Source organism: Panthera onca, chromosome D2 (assembly GCF_046562875.1).
Source record: "Panthera onca isolate mPanOnc1 chromosome D2, mPanOnc1 haplotype 2, whole genome shotgun sequence".
Taxonomy (NCBI): Eukaryota; Metazoa; Chordata; class Mammalia; order Carnivora; family Felidae; genus Panthera; species Panthera onca.
The window spans coordinates 85,254,690-85,271,259 of NC_138349.1; the positions used below are offsets into that span (position 1 = coordinate 85,254,690).

The window sequence follows — 16,570 nt, forward strand, 5'->3', positions numbered from 1 at the left end:
CATAAGAATGAAAATGTGGGGGAGCTGGAAATGCTAAATGACCTGTCCAAGGGGTCTGAAATACACAAGTAACCAGAAAAAAAAAAAAAAAAAATGCTCTCCGGATGCCTGGGTGGCTCCAGTCGGTTGAGCTTCCGACTTCAGCTCAGAACATGATCTCGTGGTTTGTGTCAGCTGTGCTGACAGCTCAGAGCCTGGAACCTGCTTCTAATTCTGTGTCTCTCTCTCTCTCTGCCCCTCGCCCGCTCATGCTCTCTCTCCCTTTCCTTCAAAAATAAATAAACATTGAAAAAAATTAAAAAAAAAAAGAAAGAAAAATGCTCTAGAAGAAATTAAACCACTATATTTAACCCATAATTGATACTCTGTTTTTGATGTGGACAAACCCATAATCAGTGGATTGACACTATACCAGATATCTTAATATACTATTTATTTTCTATCTGTTCTCTTGTCTAAGGAATGATTTTTAAAAGGTTCCTAGCTAATATCACTGCCTTTAACATCTGATTTGTAACGTGATGCATCCCAAAGCTGTGTTTTCTTTTTTTCTATTCTAATAGCTGACCTGAGTGCTCCTTGTTTATTTTACTTCAATCTAATGACACCCCTTCCTCCATGCTGAGTAATTCTTCAGGATCCTCCCTCCATTATTTCCTGGCCAAGTTACCAATTAGTCTTCCACCATACAGCAAAGCCTTCACTTGTTTTCTTCTTGAGACTCCCACTGCCTTCTTCATGTAGCTCTAACCCAGGCACACTCTTAATCAAGGACACCTTGATTAATCCTTAATCAAGGATTAAAACTTAATCTCAGTTTTATTTTTCTTCACACAGCTAAGTACTTTGTCCTGGCCACACTATTTACTCAGACTGTCCTGTATACAGCAAAACCTTGCATTGTGAATAACTTGTTCTGCGGGTGTTCCCCAAGATGGGCAAACATTTCTAACAAATTGTAACTTGATAAATGAGCGACATCTTGTAATACTTGAGTGGTACGTGATGCTGAATGTCACATAATCACAACTGAGCCAATGGTTCTTGAAATTTGCTTTGATAGACGAGTGCTTTGGATTACAAGCATGTTTTCAGAACGAATTATGCACGCAAACCAAGGTTTTACTCTATTTTATTTTCTACATATAACTGTTCTACCTAATGTTTGAGAAATGGCAAATGGCTTATTATTGGCAGATGCATCGATTAATTTTCTGAGCAATCCTCTTCTAACAAGTGTGAGGAGAGCATCATATGCCCCCAATCAACCTACCATACAGATCAATTAATTTCAAGTCAGGTGGAGCTATGCTGCTATTGTAATTGGGTGAGCCTCACCTATGCTCCCAACCTGAATCTGAAATTATTTCCAGAGAACGGTACTGAATTGGCCTATAACGTGCTGAGTTGCCTATAAGCATCTGACTAAACAGAAAACTACTCCGTGTCATAGAGATGTTGAAAAAAGTCTAATGACCTGTTACCAACAATTGAAATGTTACAGTGTTTAAAAATTAGAACAGTTTTGGTTGTAAGCAAGGTGGTTTAAAGAATACAGTCAAATGATTTTAAAACACTCCAGAAGGACTAAACAAAATTTATCCTGTCTGGAATTATGGGCCATGTAAAGCACTTCCATCACCAAGGGTTAGTCAGGACCCTGAGTGCTGCTTACAAATGACCTGTGGAATCAGTCAACTTGGTTTCCTAAGTGCTTCAAGACATTTATCTGCAGCCCGCCACCCCCACCAAAAACTGACATTAAAGGGAACAGGTTGCGATAGGGTAAAACAGCCAGGACACATTTTGGGGCGCAGGGCAGGTGATGCTGTCCATGGACTGCATTCTAGGCTGTTAGACTTCAATTTCCCCACGAGTTGGGTAAGAATGTCAATCACAAATATCTATTCTGTTCCTAAGAGATTCAGAGTATAGGTTCATCTATTAAAAGAGTGCATTGGAGACAAGGCCACTTCCCCAAGTAATTTAAGGAGCTGCTCCTCGTGAAAGAGATTATTCCTGGACTCAGGATGGTGACACATTGTTTCGGAGTATCAGACTACAAGTCTCTCGGTTTCTCCAGCACTGTGCTTACAACCCATCGGTCCCCAGGCCAAGTACTCACCCCGTCCGGCCTGCCATCGGAAGCAGTGACGATCAGAATGTAGCGATCTGTGCTCTCCCTGTCCAGGGCTTTCCCTAAGGTTAGAATCCCAGTACTAGTGACAGAGAAAACAAACAAACAGATAAGACACACAAAGATCTTATGTCACAGGGAGTCTTCCTCCCATCGGGAACTACTCTTGACAGGTTTTGCCCCTTCAGCAAATGTAGCCTCAATATTTAAGATGCCTGATTCTAGGATTCGTGTTGATGATTAAAAAAAACCCTTTAAGGCTGATGAGCTTGTTAGTGACAATGAAAAACTCCCAAACTGAATGAGATAACTGAGCTGATTCTCCAGCCTCCAAGAGAAAAATAAAGCTACTCTTAATTCATTTCGGGAAGAAAGATATCTATCTTGTCTATGATTATTTCAAAGGTAAAAGACTGCATTACTCGTTAGTAGTTTCATAACCCTTTGAATCAAGGAATAGTTTGTTAGAACTAACACATAGCATCATTCCTGTTCATCCTCACGTATGTGCCCATAATGGAAATGCAAATATCTAAATTCTATCTTTGACAAACCCTAGTGATTAACATTTTTTTTTTCTTCTTTCCCAGTTTCAAAACAATGGAGGCTCATTGTAGAAAATTAGAAAATATACAGTAAAATGTTAAAACTTTCATGGGTATTAGGATTATTTTTGTAATATTTATTTTTATTCTCCATAGTAATCAGATTTAGATACATTACACTATTTTCCAAAGAGGATTCAGACCGCAATATTTTATGTTCTTTTTAAGGAAACATAATTTTATGAGCATTCACTCTCCCATTTTATAATTTATAAAAAAACAGAAGTTGTTGGATATACTAACAACTGTATCATTTTGTTATTCTTTTGAAATTTAGATATTTCTTTATTTTATTTATTATATATAATGGCAGATGAACAGCCTTTGGACAAATTCTCATAATTAGAATATTTTAATACTACTTCTTACCCTTTCACTGTTTAAAATCAATGTGTCCAAATAGTTAATACTTTCTTCTCCAATGTAATTTGTCTTATAACAGTTTGGTTACTTCTAATCCTCTCTAAAACAAATCCCCAAATTTTTATCTCAGATTTTACAATCTGACATCTGATATGTGACATTTTAATAAAGGCCTACCAAGTATCTATTGTGGAGGAGAGGTTATATTTATATAATAAAGCATTAAAATATTTATTCAAGCATAAAAACATAATTTGTTTCTGACTGATAGAAGGCTTTCACATTTTGACACAAGTGCTTTTATTGTTACAGCGGAATTTAAGCAATTCACATCATACATGGTAGTTGGGTAAAAAGAGTTAACACCAATGAATCAAAGTCAGAGTCACGGTTACTCTATTTGCTTTATTTTATTGTTGTTGATCGAATGGACTTTAAAAAGTTCTAGCATATGGTATAACTACAGAAAACGAAGTTTACTAGTGGTACATTTTTATTTAAAAAAAAAAAATTTTTAACGTTTATTTATTTTTGAGACAGAGAGAGACAGAGCATGAACAGGGGAGGGGCAGAGACAGAGGGAGACACAGAATCTGAAACAGGCTCCAGGCTCTGAGCTGTCAGCACAGAGCCCGATGCGGGGCTTGAACTCATGGACCGCGAGATAGTGACCTGAGCCGAAGTCGGCAGCTTAACCGACTGAGCCACCCAGGCGCCCCATTAGTGGTACATTTTTAAATGTTTTGTCAAAAGAACTGACAACCCAGAGTTGTTCATAACAATGGCTTTTGGATTAACTTCCCACACCTCAGATGGTTTAGATAATCTCATTCTAAAATGACTTCAAGACAAAAGTAAGACATTATTGCTTCTGAGACTTACTCACAAGCAACTTAAACAGAAAATCTGAAAGCCCTAGCCATAGGACAATGAAAGAAAAAAGAAAACTGAGTTATTGCTTTCCGTTTTTCCCCTTGGTTTCAGGTTCTAATATCTATGTTCTTCCTTGTACATTAAATTAGAAAATCTCTAGAAATTTATATAGTATTCCCATTTACAGCCATATTATAATTAAACAGCTAATTTTTAATGGTCTGGTAATTGTTACAAAGATAGCTCTTTGCTCAATACAATGTGTGCCTTGTGCCCAGTGCAGTAGGCAGTTGGGCAGGATATTTGGGAGACGGAGAAGGAGAGAAAGGATAAGTAGTATCTTTTGGTATTTATAGCTGAAGGACTAGCTGATGGGTACACATAAGCATGCTTTCCTGAAATTCCTGAAACAATTGGCAAGGGCGAGTGTTCCTACCAGCTGGCTGGAACTATAGTTCAGGATACACTGGGCTGCATCTAGGAATGCAGTAAATCTTGTACGTTCATATATTAAAAGTATGTAAGAACCGTTTATGTTAAAACAATAATAGTGCTACATAAATTTTGCATGACTGAAAATGTATCGCACAGGGGTGACATCGGTGGTCTTGAAGATGGAAGCCAGCATCCCCAGTGCTACCCTTATCCACCAAGAATTGTGTTTGTAGGTCTGGGGGATGCCTGAAGGAATGATGCATGGTTCTTGCCTTTATTTCATCTAACCCAGAACTTACTAGAGGCAGAAAAGCAGTGGGTTTTTCTAGAAAACCCTGTAAGGCGGGGAGCACCCTGCAGTCACCTGAGGCAAAAGATTACAGCTGAGGTGTACAATAGAGTGCTGGAGGCCTGGAAGAAAAGGTGGGCAGAGAGTTTCTTGGGAAACCAGGACATTGGGAAGCACACACATATACTGGGGAGTGGGGTAGCACTGAGAGTCCAGAGATAAACCCATGCATCTGCAGCCAGCTGGTTTTCAACAAGCATGAAGATTATTCAACAGGGAAAGATTCGTCTCTTAAACAAATGGTGCCGGGGCAAGTGGAGATCGACACGTGAAAGAATGACCTTGGACTGTCTTATTACACCATAGATGGAAGTCAACTCAAAACGAATGAACAATCTAATCTAAGTACTGAAACCATGAAACTCTTAGACAAAAACTTGGAGATAAATCTTCATGATCTTGGATTTGACAATAGGTTCTTAAATATGACACTAAAAGCCTGAGCAGCAAAAGAAAAAAAAAAAAAGGTATATTGGACTTCACCAAAATTAAGAATTTTTGGCATCAAAGGACATCACCAACAGAGTGGAAGAAATATACAAAATGGGAGAAAATATTTGCAAATCCTATATCTGATAAGAGTCTGGCTCAGCAAATGGATAAAGGATTCTTAAAACTCAACAACAAAAATACAAACAACTCAATTAAAAATTAGGCAAAGAGGGGCGCCTGGGTGACTCCGTCGACAGATCGGAGCCTGGAAGCTGCTTCGGATTCTGTGCCTCCCTCTCTCTGTGCCCCTCCCCCACTCACACTCTGTCTCCGTCTCAAAAATAAATAAACATTAAAAAAAATTAGGCAAAGGACTTGAACAGACATTTCTCCAACAAAGATACACAAGTGAGCAAAAAGCACATGGAAGGATACTCAACATCATGAATCAGCAGGGAACTAAACCAAAACTGCAATGAACTCCCATTTCACACTCACTAGGATGCATACCATTAACAAAACAAATGGGAAAATAACATGTTGAGAAAGATAGAAAGGAATCAGTCGGAATGCTAGCACATTGCTGGTGGGAATGTAAAATGGTCCAGTCACTGTGGGAAACAGTCTGGCAGTTCCTCAAAAAGTAAACATAAAATTATAGTATGACCCTGCGATTGCAATTCCAGGAATATACTCAGGAGAATTGAAAACAGATTCTTAAATACATGTACATATGTGCTCATAGTGGCAGTATTCACAACAGCCAAGACCTAGAAAAACTGTCCAAATGGCCATCCAATTATGAATGGATGAAAAGAGGGCACACGCACTCCATGAGATACTACACAGGTTAGAAAGGAATGAAGTCCTGACCCATGCTTCAACGTGGCTGAACTGCAAAACCTTAGGCTAAGCGAAAAAAGCCAGACACAACATTCACATGTATTATTCCATTTATAGGAAATATGGACAATAGATAAATCCATAGAGACAACATAAATTGCTGGTTGCCAGGGGTAAAGGGAGGGATGGATAGGGGGCAGCCGCTTACATAATGGGTCGGGTTTCCTTTTGGAGTAATAAAGATATTCCAGAACAAGATACAAGGGGGGTCGGCAGCCGCTTACTTATTTTGGAGTAATAAAGATATTCCAGAACAAGATACAAGGGGTAGTTGTGCAATGTGGTAAGTCTGCTAAATGCCTCTGAATCGTTCACTTTGACATGGTTCGTTTTATGCCATGTGAATTTCACTTCAATTATATTAATTATATCACACAGAATCCCCTCAGCAAACGTGAAGGCTATGTTTCTGAAATGAGTCGTGCTGGACAAAATCAAGCTCTGTAAGACATGAGTTGGTTTGCCTAACCATAATGATGGAGTTCCAAAGTTGTTTACACAATGTAAATAAAATGTCGTGGAGGGTATCTTCTTCCAAACAAACCAGTCTGCATTGAGAACCTGCATCTCCAAGTTACCATTTCTCCAACTGCCCTGTTGATGAGGAAACACTGTAGAGTAGCCGCGTCATGGGCTGAGAAAAATGATCTCACAGATTCCATGTTCCTATTGTATGCTTCCTTTAAGCGTTTTCAATACATTCTACTGGCTGTGATTTAATATTGTTTACACTCACAAGTATCTGTGTCATTCAGAGATTTATCATGTTGCCTGCGGGCATCATGTTTCAGGCTTCACGATGACATCTAGAGAGGACAGAGTGTACCTGAAATAATGACATCGAGAGAGGACAGAGTGTACCTGAAATGACATGCAGAGAGGACAGAGTGTACCTGAAATAACATGGAGAGAGGATAGAGTGTACCCGCAAGTGTGTGGTTGCTGCACGTTGGACATGGTGTTCGTGTTAAATAGTGATTAGTGGTTAACAAAGGCAGACTGACAGGAGGAGGCAGGTGTGGGCTGCGGTTGAGGGAAGCAGACTGTGGCAGGGGCAAAGGGGGGGTGAAAGGCGTGAGAAGCAGTTCGTCTGAATACGTATTTTGAAAGTAGGGTTGACAGAAAAGCAAATGCATATCACTTTGTTATATGTTATTTAATCTTCAGGGAAATCATAAAGTTCACACTGATGTGAAAAGTATAATCAAGCCTTAAACTTGGTATCAAAATGAATGTAGTCATGTAGAAAATGAGCACAATGGCAGTGAAGGTAAAAGAATTTTCAAATAAAATTCTAACCACGGGCAGATATAACTCTTTGAGGGTCTTCTGTTTAGCTTTTTAACTTTTGCATTAAACTCATATGCTCTTTACAATTCTGTCTATAGGAATTCCTCACCGTCCTGCAATAATAACTTAGATATTTGGCCATCGTACTATAAAGGAAGTTTTTAAATATATTTTGTTTAAATGTTTACTTCTCTGTCAATGTTTGGTGAATAAATATTTGCTGTATCATGTGCAACTAGTGACAAGACACCATGAGAAGTTGTTAAAATAATTCAGTACGTTACAGAACCACACAGATCTGGTCATTTAATGCATGGCATGGAATGATTTTCATGAAAGATGGCTGTGATTTTGAAGAACAAGTTATTTCCTTTAAAGAGTGTGTTCCTTTCATGGCTAAATGACTAATCCAATACATTAATATGTATATAACAGTGCAACATTCTGTAGATCTATATTAGCATTGAAGTGATTATTTATCACTACTGATGTTTTTAAAGATTTACAAAAACCTTTGGCATATTTTTATTTCAATAGAAAAAAGTAAGTTAATGGGATTGTAATAATGATTATTGCTAAAATTTGTATCATAGCACAAAATAATATAATATTTAAAGTAAACATGAATATATACTTTTTTTTTGTTTGTTTGAAGAAGGAAAATGTAACTGGAAACATTAACTGTATAACTTATAGTGTCTCCTAAGGTAGACCATTATTTCTTTCCTATTAGTTTTTTTTTTAGGTTTATTTTACTTATTTTGAGAGAAAGAGGGAGGGGAGGAGGAGAGAGAGAGGGAGAGAAGGAGAAAGAATCTCAAGCAGGTTCTGCACCAGTAGCGGGGCTCGAACTCAAGAGCTGTGAGATTATGAGCTGAGCTGAAACCAAGAGTCAGATGCTTAACCGACTGAGCTACCCAGGTGCCCCTATTTTCTATTACTTGCTAAAAGAGTACCTGAAGTATTTGAATCCTTAAAACTTACACAGAACCAGTGGCACTCATTTTCACAATTAGCCCAGAAATTTCAGAGAGGGAAGGGATTAAAATTTCAATTTTCCCACATTTCAAATGGGGAATATATTGGTAACGAATATATTCAATTAATATATTCATTGAATATTGAAATATATTGGTAATGGTCGAGGGCAGCCTGCAAATATAATGACAGCAACAGCTCTGAGGTGGCTGAAATAAAATGACCCTAGGTAGAAAGCAACAAACCCAGCGTCGTGGACTCTGAATCAAGAATGATCATCAAAGGAGACCGTGCCGTCATCACAGGGATGTTCTGGACACAGGCTGTCCCAGAAGTATCTTGCATTTAAGAAGATGGCTGTCTGAGTTGAGGTGGGGGCCAAGTATCAAGAACTGTGGTCAATTTAGACAAGGAGGAGGCTGCCCTGACATCTTTCACACCTTGAAGAACCTCTGTGACCTAGTTAGGTCACACAAAAGCTGACATGAGAGAAGAAGCAGAGAAACCCTTGCTATGGGAGCAGCTTGGGTGGAGAATTGCTTTGGTAAAGTTGGTGGCTCATCAGATGTCACAGCTAGCAGCTGGAAATCCTTCAGCCTCAAGGGAGAAGCAGGTAAACACAGGGATGGAAATCCTTAACAGACAGTAAGGCCTGGGCTTCCTGCTCATGAGGGCAGGTGAAAGGTTCATTCTTGTCTTTTTTAAAAACAGCATTAAAGGGGCGCCTGGGTGGCTCAGTCGGTTAAGCGTCCAACTTCAGCTCAGGTCACGATCTCGCGGTCCGTGAGTTCGAGCCCCGCGTCGGGCTCTGGGCTGATGGCTCAGAGCCTGGAGCCTGCTTCCGATTCTGTGTCTCCCTCTCTCTCTGCCCCTCCCCCGTTCATGCTCTGTCTCTCTCTGTCTCAAAAATAAATAAACGTTAAAAAAAAAAAAACAGCATTAGGAACGTGTAATTCACAGGTAATCAAATTCACCCATTCACAGGGTACAATTCCATGAATTTTTGTTTTACTCATATGTAATTCACATGTGATCAAATTCGTACCATTTCATGGTACAATTCCATGAATTTTAGTTATTTGCAGAGCCGTCTGACCATCAGGACAATCAACTTTAGAATGCGTTCTTCACTGTTAGCATGGTCCACTGTCAGTGACTCCCTATTCTCTCCCACCCCCAGCCCTAGGCAACCACTAGTGTCCTGTTTTTGTCCCTAGAGATTGGCCTATTCTGGACATTTCGTAAAAGTGGAATTATACTATGTGTGGTCCTTTGTGAACAACTTTTTCCACTCAGTATAATGTTTTCAAGGCTCATCCATGTTGTAGTGGGTGTCAGCACTATGTTCTCCTTTATTGACAAAGGATTCCAGTGTATGGATATACATTTTGTTCATCCATTCATCCGTACATGGACATTTGAGTTGCTTCCACATTCTGCTCTTGTAAATAATTCTGTTGTGCATATATTTGTGCAACTTTTTATGTGGATGTATGTTTTCATTTCTTGAGCAGATACGGGTAGAATTACTGGGTTATATGGTGACTCTGTGTGTAACATTAGAAGACGACACATTGTGGGGCACCTGGGTGGCTCAGTCGGTTGAGCGTCTGACTTCGGCTCGGGTCATGATCTCAAGGTCCGTGAGTTCAAGCCCCGCGTCGGGCCCTGTGCTGACGGCTTGGGGCCTGGAGCCTGTTTCGGATTCTGTGTCTCCCTCTCTCTGACCCTCCCCCGTTCATGCTCTGTCTCTCTCTGTCTCAAAAATCAATAAACATAAAAAAAAAATTTTTTAAAAAGAAGACGACACATTGTTTTCCAAAGTACACACTTATTTTACTACCCCTCCAGGAATATATGAGGACTCAAATCTCCAAGTCCTCAGCCACCTCCTTTCTTTGTCAGTATAGACACTCAAAGGAGGTGAGAAGCAGTGCCTTGTGATTTTCACCTGCATTTCCCTAATGATAATTGATCGTGACTGAATTTCCATGTGCTTACTGGCCATTCATGTAGCTTCTTTAGAGAAATGTCTATTCAAATTCCTGTCCATTTTTATTTGGGTTATTTCTTTGTTTACTTTTGAGTTGTAATGGTTCTTTATATACTCTCTCTATACGTATGTCCTTTATTATCTGCTTTATTTAAGGGGAATGTGGGTGGCTCAGTGAGTTAAGCATCTGACTTCCGCTCAGGTCGATTTCATGGTTCATGGGTTCAAGCCCCACATCAGGCTCTGTGCTGACAGCTCAGAGCCTTCTTTGGATCCTCTGTCCCCCCTCTCTCTGACCTCCCCTGCTTTCTCTCTCTCTCTCTCTCTCTCTCTCAAAAATGAATAAAGATTTAAAGAAAATATTTTCTCTCAGGCTGAGTGTGGTCTTCACTTTCTTGATAGTGTCCTCTAAATTATGTATTTTCCAAATTTTGTTGAAGTCCAACTTATTCATCTTGACATTTAATCACTTGTATGTTAGTGTCATATCTAAAAAAAACATTGCCTACAGATTTACTGTATTTTCTTCTAACAGTTATACAAATTTTTTTATCTCTAATATTCAGGTCTATGATCCAGTTGAGTTAATCTTTGCAAATGGCATGAAGATAAAGATAAAACTTCATTCTTTTGTATGTTGCCCCAAACTTGATTTATTGAAAAGATTATTCTTTCCTGATGGGATTGTTTTGGACTTTTTTTTTGGGTGGAGGGAACCGATTGGCCATAAATGTTAGGGGTTAATTCTAGACCCTTACCTTTATTCTAGTGATCTGTACCTGTATTTTAATACAAGTACCACACAGTCTTGATTACAGTGAAAAATGTCCCTTGAAAAAGTTTTATTCATTTCAGGATGATTGTAAACTTTAGCTACTTGAGATCTGTACATACCTATTGGATAAAATTCAAAATAGTTAAGTCTTTCCATTTTTTAAATGGAAGTTTACTCATGTGTGAAATCTAAAAGTCTGAGCAATACTGTTTCTAACTGTGTACTAACTCACAGTTGGAACATCCTAGTCGACTTGACATTGTAGGTGCTTTTCCCAAGACCAGTGACCACACATGGCTCCCTTGAGTTGGCCTTATGTACCACATGTTTGTGAGACTGAAGCAATGCCTGGGTCATTTGTCAAAATGTTCACTTTATAACCATGGGCCAACTTTAGGCTTCCATACTTTTAGGGAGTAAAGCAACTCAGGGCCGCACAGAAAGAACCAGAGAGGTAGCGAACATGACTCTTTAATGACCAGCCATGTGGGACAGAAGCAAGCCTACTGTGATCTTGCAGAAGGAAGCCAGTGATCTCTCAAGGGTTCAGTGTTCCTCCTGACTTTCTCCTGGTGATGACTAACATGTCTCTGTTGTGCTCAGAGAGCTGGGTACAGCCACACTGATAAGACCCCAGGAGGCATGGCAGGGACACTCAATATTTTGTGTGAGCTGTTTAAGACTATATGTACTTTACTCAAAAACTGAAGGATGGATTTTGGTGGTACTTTAACTTGGAATTTATGCTTTGTCTTACACAATTCTCTTTGAATGAACAATTTAGCGCCACGTTACTCTTTGTAGAAATGCCCTTGTTATTATGAGTAACTGACAACTTTAAAGGGATCTAATTAATCCCAGCCTACAAATAAAATGTTTCCACCTCAGTGGATTTTACCTAGTAAAAATGTTTAAAATAAATAGTCTCCTGGGTAATATTTCTGAATTCAGAATTATCCCCCACCCCCAGACCTCATTAACATTCATGGGGAACAAAAAGTAAAATAAAACTACAAACAGCTGAAAGTCTCTGATTAGAAGTCTGTTCCCTTGGTACCAATACATTGTTTAATGCTTTTTTTTTTTAAATAAATTTTGAAATCATTTTTAACTTACGTTTCTGAAAGATTAAAAACTCGCTGGGGATCTCCATTCTCAATGGCATATGTTATTGGGTCTCCCTCTCGATCAGTTGCCTTCAGAGAGAAAACACGACTAAATTATCAAGTGATTGATGCCCTCCTAGTCAGTACAGTATAATATAGAAGCTTGAAACCAACATTACAGGATATCCATGAGACTCTTAAAGAATAAACAATGAGCTGATGGCAGGAGGTAAAATACAGAATTTCATATCTGACCTCAGCATCCTGTCATTTTATCTCATGTGAAAGTAGTGAGTAAGAATAGTATTTTCTTCACACATACGTAATCCTACCTGGCGTGGAAATATAGTAATGACTTTCCTAAGGTTTGTGTATTTAATTTTACCCGAGAGTATCGCTACACTCTGCATAAATGTTTGCAGTGCAGAGAAATTCCTTTTTCTGCTGAGAATATATTGAGTCAGGAAGCTTTGTGGTTAAGAATCTCGAACTTGAAGCCAAAAGCCCGAATTCAAAACTGGCTCCACTGACTAAATATGTGATTATTTTTCAATCTCTTCATTTGTAAATGAGAACTAGAACAATACAAACGTTAATCACTATTGGGAGGTTTAACTGAAATGATTTATGTCTGGGCACACAGACTAACATCTGGTGCGTTGAAAGTTTCCAAAAACTGTTACTCTTTTTTTTTTTTTCTTTTTCCCCACCTTCACTCAATTCAGAGAAGACAAAACCTATAGCTTTGGACTTTGAGTATATATCCCTAACCCCAGCCTTTCCTCAGCATTTCAGGCATATCCCCTGCCCACCTGAACACCCAGTTGGATGAGTGACAATCACCCCCAATTTAAAATGTTCAAAACCCCAAATCCTGCTCTCTCTCTCTCCCTCCTCTGCCCTCAAGAAAACAACAGCCTACTGTTCTCAGTCTTAGTTATCTCAGTGATCGTGGCGACTGCAACCCCCACCCCCCTTCTTGCTCAGGTCTCATATCTTGACTTTAATTGCTCATTCCTACTCTCCAGTGCACCCCATCAGCAAATCCCACTGGGTCCATCCTCAAACTGTCTGCAGTGTAAATCTGTATCTGATCCCCTTCCCCACTACTGTCTTCTTCATGGATCCCAATAATGACCATCTTCCTGGTGGCCCTGATGTTTCCCTTGTACCCTCCCTGCAGTCAAATTTTATTTTATTTTTTTAAAAAATTTTTTTAACGTTTATTTATTTTTGAGACAGAGAGAGACACAGCATGAACGGGGGAGGGGCAGAGAGAGAGGGAGACACAGAATCAGAAGCAGGCTCCAGGCTCTGAGCGGTCAGCACAGAGCCCAGCACAGGAGTCGAACTCACAAACCGAGAGATCATGACGTCAGCCGAAGTCGGACGCTTAACTGACTGAGCCACCCAGGCGCCCCAAATTAAGCAAAGTGATCACTTTTTTCAGACCTACGTTTTATTTCTTTTGAGTAACACTATTACATTATTACAGATACACAATAAAACACAATGGAATAAAATAGTAAGATACAATGAAATAATAAACTACCTAGGGTAATATCTTTGAAACATTCCATATATGTCTAAATCTAAACTTTTAATTTAAAATCTAAAATTAATTATAATAGAAATCTGAGAGTAGAGAGCAAGAAAAAAAATATCGTTTTTAAACAGGCTCAATGGAATTGATCGCAGATGCTTCATATTTTCATCATTTCTTGTTCTTTGCCAGGCGAGTATTAGCCAAAAAAGATAAAACAGAACTACAAATAATGACACAGTCAACTTTTGAAGAAACACAGAATTATGCTATATTGGTGAGACAGGGAGACCAAAGGAGTCCATAAAAATCTGCTTTTTACTCATTTTCCAGCTTCCTTTCTGACTAAGACCGACCCTCACCTTATTCACGTCTTGTACTATATCCTTGCAAGGCACAAGGAGTTAATGATTTCTTTGGAGTCTTCCAGTATAACAGAAACATCTAAGGAGTGACTGGACAAGAATGGATGATTGAGGCCATGCTAGGGAAATTTCAGAACCCCCATGTTAGACACCTCAACGCCAAGACTCTTGGCTTCAGGGAATAAGTCAGCTATGGAGGACACCTGGACGTTTTTTCTTGGTCTGACTGGTTAGGGGAAGTGTACATCAGACCACGATCCTCAGTAAAAACCCCAGATTCTAAACAAAGAGGAGACTCTCTCTCCTTTCCTTTCCGAGTCTCCCCGACATTCTATCCGTACCTGGTCTCTCTGGACCTTCAATAAAGTGTGCCCTCACCTCCTGCTGGCTCATGTTTCACTTCTGTCCTATGCACGTCAGGGACCCTCCTGGCTGGCTGGTCCTGTGAGACCCACTCAGTGTCCTCAGACCTGGGCTGCCTACATCATTAAGAGACTGCATTTTACCACTAAAAAGTGCACACTGAACTTTTTCTGTTGTTTTTCTCTTTCAATCAGTCATTTAAAAAAAAATTTAATGTTCATTCATTTTGAGAAACAGAGAGAGACAGAGTGCAATTAGGGGAGGGGCACAGAGAGAGGGAGACACAGAAGCAGGTCCCAGGCTCTGAGCTGTCAGTACAGAGCCCTACGTAGGGCTCGAACCTGTGAACTGGGAGATCATGACCTGAGTCAAAGTCAGACTCTCAACTGACTGAGCCACCCAGGCGCCCCTCAATCAGTCATTTTTACCTGTCATATAGTTATAGATATAATCAATTTCTTTTTATTTGTTCATTGGCATGTGGTTGTTGTTTTCTGAGAGACAATTTATTGTTTGTATTTTCAATGAGCCAGAAGTAATGGATTCTGAAACAAGATAGATTTGTGTGGATACAGTTAAGTTCAGATTAATGTTAGCCTTTCTTCTAATGTATCGGGTCTACTCTAACACTTAACATTATTGCTGTGGGATGAGAGCATGGTGAATGTTGCATCATTTTATTTATGTAAGTCATTATATTGTTATGTTACTAAAATAATAACAAAGAGAAATTCCTAAAGAGCTTCCCATTTTTTCATCCACATTAATTACTTTCAATTCCCGAGGTACCTTGAAATATTTCTTCCAGTTTTGTTTGGCCCTTTAAATGCCTCAGACTTTAAGAAATGTGAGAGCCGGTACTTTGCCTATGTCATACTTTTTAAAAAGATTTGTTTGTTGGTTGGTTTATTTTTAAGTAAGTTCCATGCCTTGCATGGAGCGCAACCCAAGGCCTGAACTCAGATCAAGACCTGAGCTGAGATCAAGACCTGAGCTGAGATAAAGAGTCGGATGCCCAACCGACTGAACTACCCAGGCACCTCACCTACTTCATTCTTTTTTTCTACTTAATTTTTTTTAAGTTTCTTTATTTATTTTGAGAGAGGGAGAGAGCACGAGCAGGGGAGGGGCACAGAGAGGGAGAGAGAGAATCCCTCGCAGGCTCCATGGATGCAGGACTTGATCTCACAAACCATGAGACCATTCATGACCTGAGCTGAAACCAAGAGTCAGAAGCTTAACTGGCTGAGCCACCCAGGTGCCCCCAACTACCTCATTCTTATATGAGGTTGTGCCCACACTAGAAAGCTTGAAGACCCAGGATTTGGAAGGAAATCCTTATCTGATTGTTTTGTTTCTTTTATTCTTATAGCCAATCCTCTGTGGTTGTTTTAGGACCCGTGGCCAGTGGTGTAGTAATTAGGGAGGATTTATAATTTCTCAGTCAAGGAAGGAAGGGGGAAGGGTGTTATCTGGACGAGAGCTCTGAAATCTAACCACTATAAGTGTCGGCACTTGTGTAAATACTCTGTGTCTCCTTCTGTCAGTATTTAGGGAAAGACATGCTTTAAAGGAAGAAATAAGACATAAAAGGTAAACATGGAAAAGTCAGAAAAAGCAATGATCTTTGTAATAAGATTTGACCATATGCATATTTATGACCTAAAATACCTTTCTGAAAACATTTTATACATAGTCCTTTTTTTTTTTTTCTATATGTGAGTCTAGCCAGCTGTCTCTGAATGATGGGCAGAAATTCAAATATGGTTTTGAACAGCGAATCCTTAAGTTAACATTGATTGACTCCTTACTTTGTGCTGGGAACGCTCTTTGCATGCATCATCTCATTTAAACCTCACAGTAACCATGTAGGTGAAAGAGAAAGACCAAGGGCTTTGTTACCACTCCAATTAGAGTTCCCTATAACTTACTTCATTGGAAGATACATCTGTTTTTTTTTTTTTTTTAACATGGAAATTAATAGTTACCATTTCATCTGAAAAATAGAGAGGGCATGGGCGCCTGGGTGGCTCAGTCGGGTAAACCTCTGACTCTTGATT

General features: G+C 39.3%; 1 protein-coding gene across 6 annotated transcripts in view; it reads right to left on the bottom strand.

Annotated features, from left to right (window-relative positions):
- The window catches only part of PCDH15 (protocadherin related 15), a 1,703,323-nt gene that overhangs the window by 251,930 nt on the left and 1,434,823 nt on the right, over positions 1-16,570 (bottom strand). For all 6 annotated transcript variants that reach the window (XM_078434112.2, XM_078434113.2, XM_078434110.2 and 3 more), the window contains 2 exons: positions 12,250-12,329; positions 2,126-2,219 (listed from right to left, as the gene is read on the bottom strand). In XM_078434112.2, the coding sequence (XP_078290238.2) occupies positions 2,126-2,219; positions 12,250-12,329 (174 nt within the window). The remainder of the gene's footprint in view (positions 1-2,125; positions 2,220-12,249; positions 12,330-16,570) is intronic.